The following is a 22154-nucleotide window of genomic DNA, read 5'->3' as shown; positions in this document are numbered from 1 at the left end:
GAAGTTTTTGTTAGTTTTGAGCTAAAATGTCTAATATGGCTTTTAAAAAATTCTGTTATTTTGGAGCTACTGCTCAATTTTATCTTCATATTTTCTAGAAAATAGAGATATAGATAATGACATCTAACTGTTATATTAATGTTCATTTTTTCACTAATAAACACAAATTATAAATTAGAATACAGTAGAAAAAAGCAAGAATGAAGTCACCCCATAACACAAATAAAGCAAATTCATCATAGCTTGGGTGTATTATATAATAATAAAAAATGCTTTCAAGGGGTGGAAATGTAATTATCCGAAAATTTTAGGGTTGATTTTATAATTACAGGAAAATTGAAGGAAAAAATGGGTGGTGCAACCAATATTTTACAAAGTGTCAGGTGTATTATATTATATATAATAATAAATGAGCTTGCAAGGGGTGTAAATGTAATTATCCGAAAATGTTAGGGCTGATTTTATAATTACAGGAAAATAGGAGGAAAGAATGGGCGGTGCAAGCAATATTTTAAATATTGTCATGTGTATATATAACAATTAATAGGGCTTGCATTGGGCGGTAATGTAATTATCCAAAAATGTTATGGCTGCTTTTAAATTAAAGGAAAATTGGAGAAAATAATGGGTGGTGCAACCAATATTTTAAAAATTGACAGGCGTGTAATATGATAATAAAAGGGCTTCCAAGGGGTGATAATGTAGTTATCCAAAAATGATAGGGCTGATTTTATAATTACATGAAAATGGGAGGAAAAAAAGGGTGCAACAAGCAATATTTAAAAAATTGACAGGTGAATAATATAATAATAAAAATGCTTGCAAGAGTGGTAATGTAATTAGCCAAATTATCCCACCCAATCCTGCCAACCATTCTTGAGTTTGGGTCATTCGGATTTAATCCCACATATCCGTATCCAACCAACCAAACCCGAGATACCATCCATATTTCACTAATCCATACATGTAATTTCAATATAAAACCCCAATCCCATCCCAACCCCTTCCCTCCAACCAAAAGGGGTCTTACTAATACCATAAGGGCATCTTTGGTTGGCCGTATTACGCGGGATGGGATGAGTGTTACCGATTTGTACAACGTTTGGTTTGGTTGATTTTACCATCCTTGACAGTGGGCCCCATCGATTTAATCCCTGAAACGAATATTTATTAGTCAAGCCGAAATTGGCTTGACTAATTGTCACATATGCAATCCCATATTGTGCCCATGTGAAATATCGAAAATATCCTTCAATAATACTACAATTACGAAATTAATAGATATAAATACTGAATAAACTTCATTTTCCCCATTTAAAGATCGTGCCCTAATTTTTAGCACGTAAAAATCATACCATTCATGGTCTTTCTAATATTCCATTCTTTACTTCCTTGTGGTGCTTAATTCCTTCAATTTCACCATTAAACCCTGAATAATTCTTTTATTTTCCCATATTCTAGAATATCGGAGAAGTCGTCGGCGTCGGAGCGTCGGAATTTCAATGGAAGGTTGACCAAACTGGTTCTGATAAGTGATAACTATTAATGGTAGAAGGTACAACTATATTTTTAATAATTTTCGGTGTTTATATGGTTTAATCCGTCTAATTTGATTGATGACCCAATGTTGATTATCATCTGAATTCCAATCTGTGTTTCTTCTATTATTGTTATTGATTTTGATCTATTGTATTTGGACAGTCAATTTCTACCCATTCTGTGTGTTGGGTTGGGGGTGGAATGGATTTTTTTGCATCGCAATGTGATTTTGTTAGCTGGTCTTGAATATTCATTTTGTTTGCTCTGCTTAATTGGTGAAGTCGTGTTTCAAACAATCGATTCGCTTTTTTTATGCATTCATACATATTAATTTGCTTGTTTATACAGATGGCTCATTTGAATTGAATCCCCAAGTGGCTTTGTTACTCGAATTCTTTCGCGAATTAGTGCTACTATAGCTCATTACGAGAAATGAACACCAACCGACACACAAGTTTCAAGAAAAAAAAATATATAAGAGAATTTAGAGTTTCAGTTGTATGCACGTATTGAAGAAGAGGGAGGACTTGGTCAATAAGAAGAGAGACCCGATGAATTAAAAAATGTATTTTAAGGGCAAATCAGTAATTTACCTAGAAAACCCACATAAAACAGTGTTGTCACTCAAACAAAATATGATATTATTAGTGCATGTATTAATAGTTTCTTCCCCATAACTCCAACCAAATGAGGGATTACTTATTGTGAATCAACAATGTAGTCCCAGTATAACATATCTTATCCATAGCTATCTATCCAAACTACCCAACCAAAAAGGCCCTAATTCCGTAAAGGTTTTGGCTTCATTTCATTTTCGGTCAATAAACCCAAAATGAAATTATATGTTGTGGGTAAATCGATTTGAAACTTTAATTCATATGATATAAATATGCTTCCTCTGTTTTTTGTACCCAAAATCCGTGCGCCACAAGTTTGTGTCACAAAACTCGAAACCCCATTTTTTAAATTTGTTATTATTATTATTATTATTATTATTATTATTATTATTATTATTATTATTATTATTATTATTATTATTATTATATGTGTTGTAGCCGTAATCCCATGAATACAATTAAAAGCACAAAAAAAAGATTGGAAGAAGAATTGAATAGAATTGAATTGAATTGGATGATCCTGTAAGAAATGGGGAATGAGAGAGTGTAGAATTGTAGTGGGCTGGAGCTGGACAAGTACAAATCAATGGGTTTATTTATTTAAAGAGCTGCTCAAATTTCAAATACAACTTTAAATGTATTCTTCCGCCCATTCCAAAACCAACCAAGATTTTATTTTATTTATCAATTCACCCAATAATTCATCAAATACATCTACAATCTCACTTTAATGTTCTATATATAATATCAATAAAGCTACATGGCCAGATTCTGGCCAGCCAGAAAATGGCAATTTTGTAATATGGAAAAAAAGTTATCACGTGTAATTACTATTTTGCCCCTATACAATTAATATTTTAATTTGAATACTTTGGTAAGGGTGGTGATATACGCAGGCCAAATTAAACATTCAGGCACTTTTTTACCATGGTTTTTTACCTTTTTACCATAACTATTTACCTTTTGTACTATTCCTACCAAATTAAAAATTAAAAAAAAAAAAAAAAAATAAATTAAATTTTGGTGCTCGTGCAAAAACACACGAGCATTTCAACAGTGCTCATCTGATTTCACACGAGCACTGTTGAAATGCTCGCATGTTTTTGCACGAGCATCTTATAATTCTATAAAAAAAATTATATAAAAAAAAAAAAAAATTTAATCTGCTCGTGTAAAAACACACGAGTGGTTGCAAAGTGCTCGTGTGATTTCACACGAGCACTTTGCAACCACTCGTGTGTTTTTACACGAGCAATTAAAAAAAAAAAAAAAAATTAACAAGGCCTGCTCGCGTGAATTTACGCGAGCACTTGGCAAGTGCTCGCGTAAATTCACACGAGCAGGCCAAAGTCCGATTTTTTTCGGTTTTTTTTTCGGATTCGTAATCTACATAACAAGAGGATCGTAAAAACGTAAAAATTACATCCGATCTGTTGACGATTTGCACGGGCTTTGCGAAAGAAAATCGACAGGGTAGAGAGAGTTTTTGAGTTTTTTACCTTTTGTTTTTTGAGAAATGGTAAAAAATGTGCCTGAATGTTTAATTTGTACCTGCACAAATCATTTCAGCTTTGGTAACCAGGGACTCGGATATTAAATGAGATTTTGTTACCAAAAACCGTTACATTCCTGATTCGAACTCGGGGTGTCCCAAATCTACCCAGCAGTACAAACCACCGGGACAGATCAAAGGCTTAGGACATTACTTCGAATATATATATTTTTTTAAACTGATTTATAATTGTTATTTAAATAATGTTTAATAAATTACTAATTTTCCAATTTATTACTATTCAGTAATATATTAATAAATGTCATATATAAATTTAAAAAATATAAGCAGTCGCTGTTCGACCTCCCCAAACATCTATTATTAATTATTATATTTAATATTATTATTATTAATAATCTTCACTATTGAAAAATACAAATAATTGAATTAACTAAATATATGCAAGTTCACTTATTATATTAAAATCGATAGTGTGATAATTTTTAATAAAAAATAATATCAGATGTTTATTTATAAAGTATATACGATAATTAGAATAATATTATATGTGATTTTTCGTTTAATATTTAGTTAATAAAATAGTAAGATTTGTATAATTATGCTCAAGTCTTACCAATTCTTAAAACTTTTTTCAAAAATTTTAATCGATTGACATCAATTATTGACAATAGCGTATTGAAATTATTGATTATTCTATATTGGACAAATATTGACAATAATATATTTAAAACAAAACTGTAGATGATGTTTATTTTAACAAAAATAGATCATAACTCATTCCAATTAATCTTTCTATTTTAAAATAAAATTATAGATGATTAGTAGTATTAAAATATTATGTTGTTATTTTTATTTTAAAACTTGGTATAATTGTATTTTAGAGGGAGAAAGTGTTGACAAGCACATATTAATGGAACTAACTAATTATAATTAAAGTATAATATATTTTTAATTGAATTATATTATAAAAAGTAATACAACATAATTAGTAAAAATAGTAAGAATCAAATTGTCAATTAAGCTTTCTCCATTGCAACCCATTTTCAAAATAGTGAAGTAGGTGAGAATATTTCTTCCTTTTTTGTTGTAATAATAATAATAATAATAATAATAATAATAATAATAATAATAATAATAATAATAATAATAATAATAATAATAATAATAATAATAATAATAATAATAATAATAATAATAATAATAATAATAATAATAATAATAATAATAATAATAATAATAATAATAATAATAATAATAGTTATTATTATTATTATTATTATTATTATTATTATTATTATTATAATGATAATAATAATAATAATAATAATTATTATTATTATTATTATTCGTCCTTTTTTTGTTTTTGTCATTATTATTATTATTACTAGCATGTTTTCCCCGTGCGATGCACGGGATATTATTTCAAAGGTGAAAAAAATAATCAATTTAATATATAATAAGAAAATATAGTATACTAACATAGTAAAATGTAATAATGTAGTATTATTCACATTTTAGATAATATTAGTTTTTTTAAATGTGACATATTAAGATTTATAATCCATATATATATATATATATATATATATATATATTAAAAATTTTAATTTCTATCTTTATCTCTTAAGATTTGAGATATATTGATGAAAAATAGGAGATTGATAATTGTTGAAAATTATATTAAAAAATTAGTAGACAAAAAATATGAAAAATAAATAATTATAGAAATACCATTAGAGTTTTTTAGGGTTGCCCAGCGTTTCTTTCTTTTATATATAAGATAAAATAGATAAAAATTTGATAAAAATCGAAAATAATATTTAGGAACAATAATCTGATAAAAAACGAAAATAATATTTAAGAGATAAAAAACTAATAAAAACATGATAAAACTCGAAAAAAATATTTAAAATATTATTTAGGAGATATAAATTTGATAAAATTCGAAAATAATATTTAGGAGATAAAAATCTGCTAAAAGTTGAAAATTATATTTAAAATTATAGTTAGGAGATATAAATTTGATAAAATTAAAAAATATTATTTATAATAATATTTAAGAGATAAAAAATTGATAAAAATAAAAAATAATATTTAGGAGACAAAAATCTGATAAAAATAAAAAATAATATTTAAAATAATATTTAGGGGATACAAATATGATAAAATTTGAAAATAATATTTAAAATAATATTAAGGAGATAAAAAGTTGATAAAAATTGAAAAAAATTACAAATATGACATTAGGGTTTCTCAGGGTTGCCCTAGCGTTTCTTTCTTTTATATATAAGATAATATTTAGGAGACAATAATCTGATAAAAAACGAAAATAATATTTAAGAGATAAAAAACTAATAAAAACATGATAAAACTCGAAAAAAATATTTAAAATATTATTTAGGAGATATAAATTTGATAAAATTCGAAAATAATATTTAGGAGATAAAAATCTGCTAAAAGTTGAAAATTATATTTAAAATTATAGTTAGGAGATATAAATTTGATAAAATTAAAAAATATTATTTATAATAATATTTAGGAGATAAAAAATTTATAAAAATAAAAAATAATATTTAGGAGACAAAAATGTGATAAAAATAAAAAATAATATTTAACATAATATTTAGGGGATACTAAAAAATAATATTTAACATAATATTTAGGGGATACAAATATGATAAAATTCGAAAATAATATTTAAAATAATATTAAGGAGATAAAAATTTGATAAAAATTGAAAAAAAATTACAAATATGACATTAGGGTTTCTTAGGGTTGCCCTAGCGTTTCTTTCTTTTATATATAAGATTATTATTATTATTATTATTATTGAAACTCGTAGAATTGTAGAATTGATATAATTTATTCTCTTTTACCGTGTAAAAACAAAAAATGTAGAATTGAGTGGTTCTATTTTTTAGGAGGGAAAATAGGGAGAGAAATTATGAAGAGATTTGGGAGCCAAAATAATTAAGGGGCATAAATGGTATTAGATATATAAAGAAAATAAAAAAAGTGTAATAAATGCTATTTTGGCCAGCCAGATTCTGGCCATTTAGCAAAGTCCATATAATATATAAACGATAGCAGATGTGTTTGCAAATGCTTTTAGGAATAGACTATAAGTTTTTCCCTGTACATAATCTGTTTTTAGGTATTTGTAAAATAAACTTTTGCTTTTGTTTATCTTAAAATAAGTTACGGAAGCTATAATTAAAAAAAAACATATATTCATATTTTTTTATATTTTAATTAATTTTCTAGCTAATTTATAAACCACACCTAAAGCTGATTGATTTAGTTAATGGGGCTGTAGTTAATTGGGGTCCTATCAGACCGAGGGTGGTGGTCAATTCCAAGTTCTAACTACAACCCTCCACCTACTCTATTTTTATTTTTCCATTTTTTTTTTATTTATATTATACTCTATTTTTCCACAATAACTGTCTCTTTTTTAAATTATTTATGTTCCATATTATCTGTTGCTTTGCATTTTCAATACTGCATTAATTGTGTAATTATTAATTTTACCCTTATTAACTATCTCCAACACTCTCTCACATTAAGTATTGGCAAGGGCATTTTAGTATAAGAACATATATTTTTCTAAAATTAAGCAACATTTATTGAGATTCTTAATCCTTATGCATAAGCTACAAATGACAATTATATAGAAACGGAGGGAGTACTAATGTGGAAAGCATTAATTAATACAAGTAAGTACTGGGTAGTGGTAGTATTAACTCACTCACTTGTAGGCAGATAGATTTTATTACTAGTGTGAGTAATGTCCTACTTGAGTTCAATTCATTTTTTTTTTTTCCTTTTATTCTTCCAAAGCATTTATTTATTTATTTATTATTAGTACTATTATATTTCAATTCATGATCGACCCCATTATCCCTACCACCATGCCCCTCATCCATAATTATGACTACACTACTCTCTCTCTCTCTCTCTCTCTCTCTCTCTACATTTATTTAATTAAATTAATCTTTTATTTCTAATTTTATTGTGTTGCCTTGAATGGCATTGACCTACCTTCTCCTTCCCTCTCTCTCTCTTCTCTCTCTCTCTCTCTCTCTCTCTCTAATTTTATTATTGTGTTTTGTAGCGCTTTGTTTATTGATGATTGCTGGTATCAGTATCACTTACTGAATCTGTGATCATTTATTGCATTTGGCCACCCACTCTAACTCTATTATTTTTTTTATTTTTTTTTTGCCTTTTCTGATATTTAATATTTCTTTCCCCTCCAATCCATAGATTTTTTTTCTATTTCTTTATTATTAAATAATAATAGGAGCAGATTTTTCTGATTTCAGTTAGCTGCCTACTTTTAGTTCTTGTTCAACCATTTTTTTTTGCTTTCCTTGTTGATAATCATTAATCATTCCTTCTTTGCAGCAATAATAATAATAATAATAATTATAATAATATTAATAATAATAATAATATCCTGCCTGAGAAAATATCATGTGTTTGCCGCCGAATAACAAAAGGCTGTTTCCCATAATCCCCCATTGCTAAATATATATTAACACAATGCCACCAGTTCCTCCTCCTCTTGCCTCCTCCTCCTCCTCCACTTTGCACAGGTTTAATTAATATTTTTCTGATTTATTTATTTATTTATTTAATTATTTATATTTCTGTTTTTTCAATTCTTGAATATCAATTTATATATTTCAATGTAGTTCGACCTCGACCGATCATCATCATCATCATCATCTTGTGCTTAATATGTCTCCGACGACACCTTCCCTCAATCAATTTCCTGTAAGTTATTATATTCCTCTCTCACTTCTTTTTCTTCGATTTTTTTTTTTCTTTCTTTCAATTAATTACATACTTAATTAGCTTGGCTATGTTTCTTTCTAATTACCATTTATTAATGTCTAAATGAATGATTTAATTTAATGTAAATTTCTGAAATTAAAGGAGGTTGTACACGTGAACAAAACATCGACATTTTCCGATAGCGAATCGAACGCTTGTCTTGTTTCAGATGGCAATACACCATTATTGTCTAAGGTACTCAATAATCACTTACCCTTCATTCTTATCAACCAAATTTCAATTGATCTAGTTAAGCAATTATATATCCAGTCTTGAAATTGTTATAATTTTCGACTCTTCGCTTATTGTCGTGTTTTTTTTCTATCTTAAAAGAGAAAAGTCTGTCGAAATTTGAGTGATGTAATCAATAATGTTTTGTTTGGGTGCAGCAGTCTTCAGCTGAATTGGTGAATGAAATTGCTACACTCGAGATTCAAATATTGCATCTAGAGCGATACCTTCTATCTCTCTATCGGACCAATTTTCAGCACAATCTCCCTAAATTACAGAATAACCACATCGAACAAATAAACGCGACACCTCAAGAAGCTACATCTGATCAACCATCTCATAAAATGAAATTATTGGGCATGTCAATAAAGGATTCCAAAGATTATCAAGATCGAAGCTCTCCCACGAGTTCTTTAGCTGGCCCAAATGATTCGGTTCAACTCTCGATTCCAAACTCTTCATCGTCTTCTAGAAGAAAGGTTTTTTGACATTGCCATTTCTTTTTTTCTAAATTAAAAGGCATAAATAGAAAATGACAAGAAATGTGTAATTAATTAATTGCAGGAAAAACAGAGCCGTAGTCTTGCAGATCATCTTGGAAATTGTTGCATTGACGATGCAAGAATTTGTCCCGATAGACTATCTGGAGACATTATAAGATGTATATGTTCGATCTACTGCAAACTGGTCAACCCCGCATTGACTTTCAAAGGGTGTTCTGTTTCTTCAACTTCGTCTTTTTGCTCATCCAGCACTTTCTCTCCGAGGAATTTATCCGGAAGTTGGAGCCCTCAATGTAACGAAGAGGTTACTGAGATTTATGATATGGAAGGCGTAAAACAAGGAAAAGGACCGTACGCTTCAATGGTTGAAATAGTGAAGATATGCTTAGATGATGAAAGTTATAGTTATGCTGCTATGATGCTTCAGAAATTCAGGTTTTCCATATATCTTTTACCCCTTATATCAGCTTCTCTAATATAATTCAATCTTGTGTTATGCAAAATATAATTTAATATTGTGCAGGTCTCTTGTGAAGTGTCTTGAGATTGTTGACCCGACGAAAATGAGGCGCGAAGAGAAGCTTGCGTTCTGGATCAATATTCACAATGCTTTAGTAATGCATGTATGTCTTGCAATCCATTTTCGATTTCGACTAATAAAAACCGAATATATATCATATGCTTTAGTTGTTTGCAGGCTTATTTAGCATATGGGACTCAACACTATTTAAAAAGCACTTCTGTTTTGAAGGTAATTTCTTTAATCTTCATTACAAACCTTTATTTATTTAATTATATTGAGATTATTATCTCAGGCTGCTTATAACGTTGGCGGACATCGCGTAAATGCATATGACATGCAAAGCTCCATTTTACGAATCAGATCCCACTATTCTGCTCCGGTATTATACCCCTTTCACTAATTGATTAATTGTATTCAATTACGTAAAGTGTAGCAATTGATGCTCATGTCAAAAAATGATGCAGTGGCTTCAGACGCTTCTATCTCCGGGGAAGAAGTACAACAAGAGTGTGAATACTAAACATGCATACGCCATAGAATACCCTGAGCCACTTGTTCATTTTGCACTTTGCTCGGGGGCATACTCAGACCCCGCGGTACGTAATAAGTCATTCTTTCTTTTTTACTTTGGATCGTAAAATGTTTTCAAATTTATAGAATGAGTGGAATTGCAGATTCGAGTTTACACGTCAAATAATGTATTTAATGATCTGAGAATTGCAAAGGAAGAGTTTGTACAAGCTACAGTTTATATTCACAAGGAAAAAAGAATATACCTGCCAAAAATATTGAGTTACTACGCCAAGGATATGTCGATGGGCATGGCGGTACTGTTGGAAGTGGTTAGCAGATGCCTATCCGGAATTCAACAGAAATCTGTAATAAAGACTTGTGCGAAAGGTAGACCGGAAAAGTATGTGTCTTGGTTAGAGCAGAGTTCGTCTTTTCGATATTTAATCCATAAGGAAATTGCTGAAACCACATGGGGTTCTTGATCGGATTTATTTATTTATTTTTGTGTGGGTATTTGTAGGTTAGCATTGTTACTTGTAATTATAAGCAAATATACTGAGTGAATAAATTTATTGTGGATAGATAGAATATCATTTCATTTCTTACACCATCTTTATTATTTTCTTGTTCTTGTAGACAAGAAGAAGATCATATAAAAAACTTAACCATTTAATATTATTACCTACATTTTATTTATACACGATAATTACTTACTAGGATTCTCGGTCGCTGAAGCTGAGGGATGTGTCGTGAGAAGGATCCCAATCCAGCGAGGAAGATAAGAGCTTAGACAGTGCCACAAACACATCAGTCACATTGGGACGAGCATCTATATTGTGGGCCACGCACCTCCTAGCTAGCTCCCCCAACGAGTACGCCACTTCTAGCGGATACTCGTCCCCTAGCCACGGATCTACAAACTCCTTCAACTTCTCTCTCACACTCTCCCCACTCAACACCCTTTCTATTCTTTCAGACAATAACAACATCTGATGACTACCTTCTTTATTCTTGTCCTTGCCAACATCATCATCATCCACAATTGGCTCCCGCCCCGATAAGAGCTCCAGCATCACCACCCCCAATGCAAACACGTCGAGTTTTGGAGTGATTAGTCCACTCTCTATATACTCGGGGGCCATATAACCGTAGGTTCCCACAACGTGCCTAGTCATCACGTTTTGATCATCGGCTTCCAAAGTTCTCGAGAGGGCGAAATCGGCAATCTTCGCTCTTAAGTTTCCATCTAGAAGAATGTTACTGCTCTTCAAGTTCTTGTGGATGTAAGGCGGATTTGTGAAGTTGTGGAGGTAGTTTAATGCATCCGCCACGTCGTACGCAATCTGAAGTCTCTGCTTCCAGTCGAGGCGCCTCTCGGTTATTGAAATGATATTCATGTGTTTGTCGTTAGAATCTAATTTCTTCTGTAGTAAACTGGAATTGGGGCGTAGCCATTCGGGGAGGGAACCTTTCTCTGCGTACTCGTAGATGAGGTAGGTGATGTCATGGTGGAGGCAGAAACCGGATAGACGGATTATGTGGGAATGGTTTATCTGCCTCAGGGCGTTGATTTCACGAGAAACATCGCCTCCTTTCATTATCTTGATTACAGCATTGTCGCCCTTGAATGAGCCCAGGTATACCGAGGATGATCCGTTGATTCTGTTCGATTCTGAGAATGATGATGTTGCCTTATCCAAATCTTCGAACTTGTATACTGTTAGGGTTTCGATGGCGCTCCGGATGCTTTGGGATGAAACGGACCAGTCGGAAAATGGTGGTCCGGCTGACGTCGGATCTCCAGATTTATCTGTTCGGAGCTTCGGAGGCGGCGGTGGGGACTTGATGCTTTGGCGGCGGTGGCGGTAGCAGAGGAGATACAGTAAGACTGAGGAGAGCAGGAACAATACGGCAGCTCCGATTCCAACACCGATGAAGATCCACTTGCGGGAGTTGGAACCGCCGTTGTGGTTAGGGGGAAAATTGGAAGGCGGCGGCGGCGGCGGAGCGGGGAGTGTGTTGGTAAATGCTTTAGTGGGCTGAATTTTGAGGGGAACGAGAATTGGAGTGAAGAAGAAGATGAGATCATTGACGGAGAGGCGATTGGCATCGAGGATGCCTTGGACGTCGGCTCCGGAGGCGGAGAAAGCGGCGGCGATAGAATTGTAGTTGTCGCCTTGACGGATGAGGTAGGTGAGAAGGTAATTGAAGCCGGAGGAGGTCTGATTGAGGGTGGGGCAGGCGCAGCGGAGGGGAACGGTGAGCCTGAAGCCAGGGTAGAGGTGGCGGTAATCGTAAGGGTTTTGGGATTCCATGGATTGGCAGGTGGTGAGGGCTTGGTAGGTGCCGTTGGAGACGGTGAAGTAGGTTTCGGTCTCCGTCGTGCCGTCCTGGTTTTTGAGGATGTAGGAGGCGTTGTGCTGGTAGTAATTGTGAGAGCAGGAACATTTGACGGGGACGATGACGAGGGTGTCGGCGGGGAGGAATTCGACGTCGGAGATGTTGTTGGCGGAGGCGATCTGAGAAGCGTCGGCGGAGAGGAGATAAGCGATGGAGATGGGGGTGTTGTAGGTGGGGGTGGATCGGAAAGTGAGGTAAGAGGTGCAGGTGGGGGAGGCGCCGTTGCAGACGAAGCCGAGAGTGGTGGTGTCGTTGTTGTTGGTGTTGCAGGCGAGCTGCTTGTTGTTGACGTAGCTCTGTTGGGCAGTAGTACTTGAATACACCAACATCAACACCACTACCAAAAGCAGAAACGCCATGGATTACTACTGGTCGGTCTGAGAGCTCTCAGATATATGTTTCAAAGAGAAAATCAAATTATCAATTAATAATAATTATTCTAAATTGTCTAAGATTTATTATTTTTTTTTAATGGAAGAAGAAGAAGAAGTAAAAGAAAATAGTTGCAGCAAGTGGGGACAGATATAAATTAAAAACGTAATGGTGGACTTGACCATTGACTCCCAACCAATACAACTAACTATGCCTTAATTAAGTTTTTTTATTTTTTTCATATTTCCAACCGTGTAGACCTGCCCATGTTTTACTTCATTATTTTCCACAATTTTTCATATTTTATTTCTTTTATAATATAATAATATACATGTTAGGCATAAAAATTAAGGCAAATGGCAAAAAGGCCCATCACATGGGACTTAAATGCATTTTAGTCCAAAAAAAAAACAGTCTCTCAATTAAGCCCATCCCCATGTCTTTAGTCTAAAATACCCTCAATAATATAATTCTTAACAATTCCACCCATTATGCTCTAACTTCCTTAATATTACACATTGACCCCGGATTTAAACAAATATATCACATTAACCCCCAAAACTTTTTTTTTTTCAGAAAATAATTTTTTTTCTGAAATGTTTTTTTTCCGGCCAGATTCCGGCTTTGACTTTTTTTTTTTTTCTTTTTTTGAATTTTTTTTTCCTGAAATTTTTTTCCGGCCGGTCAACCACCGTTGACCGCCCGTCTCCGACGTTGACTTTTTTTTTTTTTGAATTGTTTTTCTTAGAAAAAAAATATTTTAATTAATATTACTGTCTCGACTACTAAATTACTGTCTCAGACAGTAATATTACTGTTTGGGACAGTAATATTATGAATATTATTTTTAGAACAGTAATATTATTAATATTATTGTCTAAGACAGTTAAATTACTGTTGGAGATAGTAATTTAACATCCAAGGCAGTAATATTAATTAAAATAATTTTTTTTGAGGAAAATTTTTTTTTAAAAAAAAAGTTAATTAACAGTTAGATTACTGTCTCCGACAGTTAAATAACTGCCGGAGACAGTAATTTAGCAACGAATACAGTAATATTAATTAAAAATATATTTTTTAAGAATAAAAAAGTCAATTAACAGTTAAATTACTGTCTCCGACAGGTAAATAACTGCTGGAGACAGTAATTTAGCAATGAATACAGTAATATTAATTAAAATATTTTTGAAGAAAAAAAAAATGTCAATTAACAGTTAAATTACTGTCTCCGACAGTTAAATAGCTGCCGGAGACAGTAATTTAGCAGCCAAGACAGTAAAATTAATTAAAATATTTTTTTAAGAAAAAAAAAATTATAAAAAAAAAAAAAAAAGTCAACGCCGGAGACCGGCGGTCTCCGGTGGTGGCGAGTCAAAATTGAAATTAGGGTTAAAATTGGTTAATTGATGAAATTGAGCTAAATTGAGGTGTAAATCATGAAGTTGGAGTTAAATTGGGTTATAATGAATGGGGGGTAATTTTGGTATATATAAAAGGATTTTCCTTATTTGCAAATAAGTTTTAATGGGCTGGATTTATTTGAAAGACAAAAAAATTGGATCTCCCTCTTTTAATTAAGTGCCCTTGTCATGGGCCTATTTGCCATTACCCCAAAAATTATTCTATAGTTAAATGCCAAAATTACCTTTTGATCCCTAAAAAAGACATATGTTAGGCATAAAAGTCTGACACGGTTTGGTGCGTGCACCTTGGTGCCGAAGGCCATATATAGGTGCTATGCAACAGTGCAAGAAATAAGTGTCGAACACGCGTTGTAACTCAAGTGTACAACGGTGCCCATTGACTAAGCCTATTGTTCAACATCGTCAAACTTAATTTTGAATGTGTTCCCGTTCGAATCTCGCATAACTCAAAACAGAAAATGCCCATGGAGTTAAATGTCGAATGCAACTTGAATAATGTCGGTTGGGAGATTAGATGAAAGAGTTGTAATTAAAGTTGATATTACCAAAAAATAACTTGATTTGCGAACTAGTATTTTCAGCAATTAGTCATACATGTACGTATGTTTTCCTATAAAAGTACAAAGACCAAAAAACATCATAAAAATGATAAAACTATCTAAAATAAAAGACAAAAATCAAGGTCTCATAGTATGGCCCACAATGTATGGTCTAGTTGGGCTCTCAAGAGAGTATTGTATGATTTGTTCGGCGGTGATAAACACTGGGTGGGTCTTCTGCTGCCACGTGTCTCTTTTTTATATTTTATAATATATTTTCCGCTAGGGTTTAACTCTAGGGGTTTTAGAAAAATAAAAAAAAAAAGGATACGTGGCAGTAGAAGACCCACCCAGTTTTTATCACCGGGTGTAGGGTCGAAGGAACCGTATTGTATCTATAGCGGAAGTTCGAAATGGAGTTGAATTAGTTTTCATTACGGAAGAAAAAAAAATAAAAGATTTTTCTTAACGCTAAATTGAATGGATCCCAATGCATTAAACTTTTAAGTTTTAACCACAAAAGCAATGCATGTAAATAGTAGTAAAATTGAGTTCCTAATTGGTTAATCTAACTATTAGTAATTTAGTATTACCTTTTGTTGCGAATAAGAATGTAGAAGAGTCCCCCGCCCTAATTATAAGAAGTGCACAATTAATAAATCAATAGTATATTTTGTTTAGAGAGAGTTAATACACAAGTCCAAAGCCCTCTGGAAAGTTCTGAATCCCGTCTCTTCCTCTTCTCTTCGCCATCTCTCTCTCTCTCTCTCAGGTAAACTTCTCTCTCTCTCTCTCTGGTTTCTAGTATTTTTGAAGTATTACTTTTTAGATTATCCTTTTATTCTTTTTTCCTCAATTGGAATTCCTTCCGGTATCCAAATGTTTCAATTTATCTTGTTTTCACCAAATTAATTTCATAATTTACTCGTTCAAGGAAGTATTCATTATATTGTGCTAATTGTGCTTGCTAGTTGCTACTATACTTACTAATGATGCCTTTATTTGCTGCTGTATTTATTTTCTAGTTTCACTTCAGAGGTCAGATTTGATAATAAAAAAAAAGAGAGGGTATTCTGTTCTATTCTATTCTTCTTGATGGAAGCTGGAGGGAATTCCTTACCTTCTGGTACTGATGGAGTGAAGAGGAAAGTTAGTTACTTTTATGACCCCGAGGTTGGCAATTACTACTACGGCCAAGGTCACCCAATGAAGCCACATAGAATTCGTATGACTCATGCACTTCTTGCACATTACGGCTTGTTGCAACATATGCATGTTCTCAAGCCCAATCCTGCTAGAGACAAAGATCTTTGCAGATTTCATGCCGATGATTATGTTGGCTTTTTGAGGAGCATTACACCCGAAACACAGCAGGAACAGCTCAGGCAACTCAAGAGATTTAATGTTGGCGAAGATTGTCCTGTTTTTGATGGTCTCTACTCTTTTTGTCAGACTTATGCTGGTGGTTCTGTTGGTGGTGCTGTCAAGTTAAATCATGGCCATTGTGATATTGCTGTAAATTGGGCTGGTGGCTTACATCATGCTAAGAAGTGTGAGGCTTCTGGTTTTTGCTATGTCAATGATATAGTGCTGGCTATTCTGGAACTTCTCAAAGTGCACGAGGTCAGTTGTCCTACTGTATTCCCCTGTTTCCTTTTAAACTTTCAGCTTTTAGGATTGTCGACAAGTCTAAAGCATCATATAATGTGTTTGTTGAGTTTTGCCATTTCTTGATTTCATGCTCATGCCTGTGTTCACTGCAAGTCATGGTTGACACTCGTTCTATGCATCACGTTTTGCTGTCCTGAATATCATGTTTAACAGTAGTGTATCTATTTGCTTGATAACTTAACAAATAACGAGTTTTGGCACTCTATTGTGATCCCAGTGCGTGCTATGTAAATTCATCCATGTTGCTTATCAGGAGGCATGATTTCATTGTTTGCTATTTAGTGGCATTCGAATTAGACAAAGTTAATGCTACTATAGTGTTTACTTGAGCTCAGATTTTAATCTTGTTGACTATTTTATTCCGTTTTTGCAGCGTGTTTTATATGTAGACATTGACATTCATCATGGTGATGGTGTTGAGGAAGCGTTTTACACTACAGACAGGGTGATGACTGTCTCTTTTCATAAATTTGGAGATTATTTTCCTGGTACGGGTGATGTACGTGACATTGGATATGGAAAGGGGAAATATTACTCTCTGAATGTCCCTTTAGATGATGGAATTGATGATGATAGCTACCAGTCTCTGTTTAAGCCAATAATGGGCAAAGTGATGGAAATATTTAGACCTGGTGCTGTTGTATTACAATGTGGTGCAGACTCTCTTTCTGGAGATCGGCTAGGCTGTTTTAATCTCTCAATTAAAGGTCATGCAGAGTGCGTTAAATTTATGAGATCTTTTAATGTGCCCTTACTGTTACTGGGTGGTGGTGGTTATACAATACGTAATGTTGCTCGGTGCTGGTGTTATGAGGTAAGCCAATAATATTCTTAGCCAACTGTCCCTTGTGTCAAGTGAGACAGTTCTCATTTTTATGATATTTTCATGTAATCATTGATCTGCTTATTTGTGTACAACTTATAAAACATTAAAATATTGCTTGTTCAAAGCTTAATGCATGTAGTAATTCAGTATATAACTTCAAGATACTCAGGAGACATGGACATGCTATTAAGCCAAGTTATAGCATATATAACTTGTATGCTATAACATATAGCACGTCAAGTTATTAAGCCAGATGAGCCTGTATTCAGAGTAGTTGCTTTTTAAACCTCTAGTAATAGTAGGTAAACGCAATGGGGTCTTGTTTGGTGCTAATCTGGGCGGCATTTCCTCGATTCTGAAGCAATTGATATTGAAATGTATCAGATATGATATACGACATTGCTCAGTTATTTCAAATATTCACCCTAACTGTACTTTGATAGACAGCCTTCGTATTATATTGGAAATATAGGATATCTTTGTGTCGTATAAAATTTGGATAGAATGTTGGAAAAAGACTCATTCTTCCTATGAAAAGACTGGCTTTACATTTATTTTGTCATCTATTTCTTTCTCATCTTTGTAAAATATTTATTGATACAAATTTGTCTATCTTTATGATTGTAACCTCCACTACTATTTATTGATGGGAGTTTGATTCAACAGACAGGCGTAGCACTTGGAATTGAACTTGATGACAAGATGCCACAACATGAATATTACGAGTACTTTGGCCCAGATTATACTCTGCATGTTGCTCCAAGTAACATGGAAAATAAGAATTCTCGTATTTTATTGGAAGAGATCAGATCAAAGCTTCTTGATAATCTTTCAAGGCTTCAACATGCACCAAGCGTCCAGTTCCAGGAGCGACCACCAGATACTGACCTCCCACAGGTTTGTTTCCCATACTTAGTTTTCATGTTTATGTCCTGCCTAATCCTTTCTTATGGGATATATCTACATGGACCTGATTTCTCCAGATTCAACTAAGCACATGGCAATTGTCCTCATATAAGATTCTAAACATAATCCAACACACAGACACGCATACTGTTGGTCTTTAAGCTCTCTGCTGTCTTGTTAGGTTTCATTTTGAATATGCTGCAACTATTTGCATAGCAGGATAATTTATAAAACTTGGTAGAAGTACTTTATCTGAACTTCGAGAATCATTCTAAGTGACATTTCAAGCTTATCTATTGCAGATTATGAAGACATTTTTCATCTGTAGCTTAAAACAGAGCATCACATCTTATAAGAATAATAGTAGAGTAATAGACATAGAACTATTTTAAATATTATTTACTTGATTGGTATACAGATGGATGAAGATCACGATGGTGAGGATGAAAGATCCGATCCCGGCTCTGATATAGAAGTTGATGAAGAACGGTACTTTTTCAATTCACTAACTTTCTAATTTTTCCGACTTTTTTTTTTGTGTGTAACTTTTCTGAAGTCATATAAATTGCTACGTCCATACAGCAAGCCATTACCTAGCAGAGTGAAGAGCGAATTCGTTGAACCTGAAGCAAAAGACATGGTACTTGTTACTAGGACTCCTTTTTAGACTTTTTTCCTAATTAATGAGAAATTTAGAGCTTCAAATTTGCAAAGATTTAGTAATGCTCTCGTTCTTTGCCTTAGCATGTCGACATTTGCACACACACACACACACCCTCCTGCCTGATCTTACATTCCATGTCAATGTTTTTCCATAATATTTTTTCATACTCATTATCATGGTAACATCATCATTAACTTGTTTATGTTTCAAATCGTTAACCTTGTGGTATTTCTGCCTTATGGTTTCATTGAGGATCAAACTGCGTGAAAGAAAAACACGTAAGGAATAGATAGGGATGACCTTCCTTGGTTGGGGAGTTTGGGTTAATAATTATTCATCTAGGCTCCATTTAATTGGTCTTCCAACCTCAAATGATGTGTAAAAGGCTGTTAAAACCTCCACTAATCTTTTAGGGGGTATCCACTATATAACCAGATATTTTCATCTAGCATTTGACAATTTTATATTTGGATCAACAATGGATCCTTGTATGTATCTTGTAGTGTTTATTTTCGTCATCCAGTCGTCTCGAAGGTGATTTTACAATTGAAATAGAACAGGATCCTGCAATTACACTAGAATTGTTGTAGCAACATAAATCGAAAGGTAAGCCAAGGTGTTTTAACACTAATAATCATTAGGCAATGTTTCATGCTATTTTGTAACATCTAAGTTCCTTGGCAACAACAAACACTTAACACCTGCACATGCAAAGTAGAAGCTGACATTCAATGTCAATATGAGTCCCTATACTAAGTTACTGACAACCAGCTGTTTCATTTTTCAAGGCATCCGAGAGTAAGCACAGTTAGTATGGTTTGTAATAGTGACTGCTAACTCCTTATAATCTGGTTAAGTTTAGCTCTTGTAGAGCTTTGTATACCTAACTTGTAAACCTAATCTGTGCTTGTATAATCCTTCCTCATGCTAAATGTACAAGATGCGTAATCTGAGAAATAGGATTATTAAGGGTATCGTAGTTTTTCCATCTAACGAGTGAATGCTTCTATCTATTATTGACTTGAAATTTGTCGCCTAGAGATTGTGTTAGTGCTGACTGTTATGTTACATATTCAGAAAAGAAACCCCATGAAGCATATAGGAATAGTAACTAGTAAGTGAAGGTTATTAGTTTTCTAGATTTTACATTTATTTGACCTAATGGAACAAATATATTTTCATTCATTATGCTTGACTCCGGGGAAGGTGGGGAATAGGTGAAGCATTATGTTATCCTCATTGCAATCTAGAATTATTTGCCGACATGTTTAAGAAGAATCATCATAGCGAAAGAGATTGTATGGTTTTCCAACTTGTTGAGAAATGTTACAAGTAGTATGTATCTTGATGAATTAAAAGTTTATGAGCAGCACTTTGGTAACATTGTTTCTCCCTCCTGTTATTGCAGGATATCGTTAAAGAAGATGCCCACAGTAAGGAAGTCGATCTCAAATGCTCTGAACCTCTTGCCTAACAATCAACTTGAAGTAAGACATAATTATGAAGTAGTCATTTAAAATTCGTGAAATGTGATTGGAACATGGATTTTGCATGGTAAAGTCTGTAAACCAGAATTGCTCGTAAATTATGCAAAATCATAGCCACACTTGGTTTTCTGTGCAGACATTTTTTTATCTGAAACACCAATCAAACATGTTTTAGTTGAATATGATAAATTAATTATGTTATGATGCACAGAATTAATTAGTGAAGAAGTTCTAGGACTGGAAATTAATCTATTTACTGATTAAAACAAACTGTATTTAGGATGCTCGTTTGCTGCTGATTAAAAGAGTTACAAGAGTATTATGAATGTACAGACATGGATGGGTCTCCCACTGCAGTTTCCAAGTTCCGAGATTCAATTTAGTTAACGGAGACAAGAACTCACAGGAAAGAATGGCCAGCATATTTAGACATTTGAAGATTTTATTTATTTATTTCTGTTTTGGATTTTCGGGGCTGATGGTTTTGCAGCGAGTGTTATATCTAATCTGTGCTCCGTAGAGTCGATATCTATTTTTTAGGATGCAAATCTATCTTATCCGCCTGTTATTTACGTCGAGATTACCCTTTCTCTACTATAAAAAGGTAAAACAAATATGGACAACTTATATTAGTATTTTTCTTATCATAAATATCTATTTATTGGGCATAAACAACATAAAAGAAACCACCTTTACAAATATAATATATTCCTCCCTTTTTTTCCATCAATTTTACCTGTATTTCACAATTTCCATTGTTAATAACAATCTATATAGAGATACGAAAATGGACTATTGTTAATAAAAGAAGTTTTAACAATGGAGTTCATTTTAAATTGACAAAACTGTCAACTTTCACCTAATTTCGTTAAGATATCTTATTAAATCAACTGAACTATCCTTTATTAAAAAGTAATTTGCAATAACTTAATTTTGATATTATAAAATATCACTTTACCTGGTAAAAGACCAATATAAATTAGTAAAAAGAACGAACTAGTAAAAAATATTAAAACCTCATGATATTTTGGAAAAAGCAAATGCAAATTTTAGGAGTATTTTAATTTCTTTTAATAACTAATACAAATCGAATCCTTATTCAAGGCACATTATAATTGGAATTTGAGTAGGATTACATAGGAAAATATTAAAATTTCCGTGGTTGTAACTATAACTATCATGCTAAAAAGTTGGGGTCAATTTTTAATTTCCCACAAAACAGCACCTCTTTCATTGTTGCTCTGAGACCGATTTTCCTTCGAAACGTACACAACTTTCTGTCCAAACTAGCATTTTCATTGTGCAATGCACGGTACTGAAATTAAGAAATAATAGAGAATCTCAATAATCTACAGAGAAATATTACAAGATAATAGACTAATCTAGATAATTGAATCATACTAATCTAGATAACAATATGTGAATATCATAATAGAATCATCATATTATAAGAGTTCTATAATAGATAACAGTAAAGTTCCATAATCTAATATACCGTAACATACGTGATAACATTTCATAATTAAAAATAATGATTAATTTAATACATGACAACAACAGTTATAATAAATTATATTAGCGATATCG

The 22154-nt window shown here is 32.7% G+C and overlaps 3 protein-coding genes and 1 long non-coding RNA gene across 6 annotated transcripts; 3 read left to right on the top strand and 1 right to left on the bottom strand.

Moving 5' to 3' along the window:
• Positions 1-1091: 1091 nt before the first annotated feature.
• Positions 1092-2461, top strand: LOC148771444 (uncharacterized). Its single transcript, XR_016030461.1, has 2 exons — positions 1092-1555; positions 1888-2461. It is a non-coding gene; the product is annotated as an uncharacterized LOC148771444 (long non-coding RNA).
• Positions 2462-7683: 5222 nt separating this feature from the next.
• On the top strand, positions 7684-10883 carry LOC105953680 (uncharacterized). 2 transcript variants are annotated; one of them, XM_012977363.2, is made up of 10 exons: positions 7684-8267; positions 8367-8448; positions 8611-8703; positions 8901-9218; positions 9304-9677; positions 9766-9865; positions 9940-9993; positions 10058-10144; positions 10230-10361; positions 10440-10883. In XM_012977363.2, exons 1-10 carry the CDS (start codon positions 8215-8217, stop codon positions 10758-10760), a joined length of 1614 nt encoding a protein of 537 aa, XP_012832817.2. In that variant the 5' UTR covers positions 7684-8214; the 3' UTR covers positions 10761-10883. The 2 variants fall into 2 exon arrangements, with proteins under 2 accessions (XP_012832817.2, XP_012832816.2); XM_012977362.2 differs by having other exon boundaries at positions 8120-8267; positions 8898-9218.
• LYK5 (Protein kinase superfamily protein) lies at positions 10832-13256 on the bottom strand. The gene has a single exon (XM_012977361.2). It carries the CDS (start codon positions 13035-13037, stop codon positions 10992-10994), a length of 2046 nt encoding a protein of 681 aa, XP_012832815.2. The 5' UTR covers positions 13038-13256; the 3' UTR covers positions 10832-10991.
• Positions 13257-15578: 2322 nt separating this feature from the next.
• On the top strand, positions 15579-21218 carry HD1 (histone deacetylase 1). Of its 2 annotated transcripts, XM_012977365.2 has the most exons (8): positions 15579-15785; positions 16039-16636; positions 17058-17498; positions 18177-18407; positions 18835-18905; positions 18999-19056; positions 20489-20567; positions 20848-21218. In XM_012977365.2, the coding sequence occupies exons 2-7, from the start codon at positions 16109-16111 to the stop codon at positions 20552-20554; spliced, it is 1395 nt and encodes a 464-aa protein (XP_012832819.1). In that variant the 5' UTR covers positions 15579-15785; positions 16039-16108; the 3' UTR covers positions 20555-20567; positions 20848-21218. The 2 variants fall into 2 exon arrangements, with proteins under 2 accessions (XP_012832819.1, XP_088671456.1); XM_088815330.1 differs by lacking the exon at positions 18999-19056 and having other exon boundaries at positions 15664-15785.
• The last annotated feature ends 936 nt before the right edge of the window (positions 21219-22154 follow it).

Source organism: Erythranthe guttata, chromosome 3 (genome assembly GCF_056151865.1).
Source record: "Erythranthe guttata isolate IM_541 chromosome 3, IM_541, whole genome shotgun sequence".
NCBI lineage: Eukaryota > Viridiplantae > Streptophyta > Magnoliopsida > Lamiales > Phrymaceae > Erythranthe > Erythranthe guttata.
This window is presented reverse-complemented; position numbering and strand designations above follow the sequence as displayed.

Excerpts from the sequence above, each read along its gene's own strand:
- HD1 (XM_012977365.2), top strand. The coding sequence starts at position 16,109 with ATGGAAGCTGGAGGGAATTCCTTACCTTCTGGTACTGATGGAGTGAAG. Across the intron at positions 16,637-17,057 it reads AACTTCTCAAAGTGCACGAG|CGTGTTTTATATGTAGACAT; the intron begins GTCAGTTGTCCT and ends CCGTTTTTGCAG. Across the intron at positions 19,057-20,488 it reads AACCTGAAGCAAAAGACATG|GATATCGTTAAAGAAGATGC; the intron begins GTACTTGTTACT and ends CTGTTATTGCAG.
- LYK5 (XM_012977361.2), bottom strand. The coding sequence starts at position 13,037 with ATGGCGTTTCTGCTTTTGGTAGTGGTGTTGATGTTGGTGTATTCAAGT.
- LOC105953680 (XM_012977362.2), top strand. The coding sequence starts at position 8,215 with ATGCCACCAGTTCCTCCTCCTCTTGCCTCCTCCTCCTCCTCCACTTTG. Across the intron at positions 8,268-8,366 it reads TCCTCCTCCACTTTGCACAG|TTCGACCTCGACCGATCATC; the intron begins GTTTAATTAATA and ends ATTTCAATGTAG. Across the intron at positions 10,145-10,229 it reads GATCCCACTATTCTGCTCCG|TGGCTTCAGACGCTTCTATC; the intron begins GTATTATACCCC and ends AAAATGATGCAG.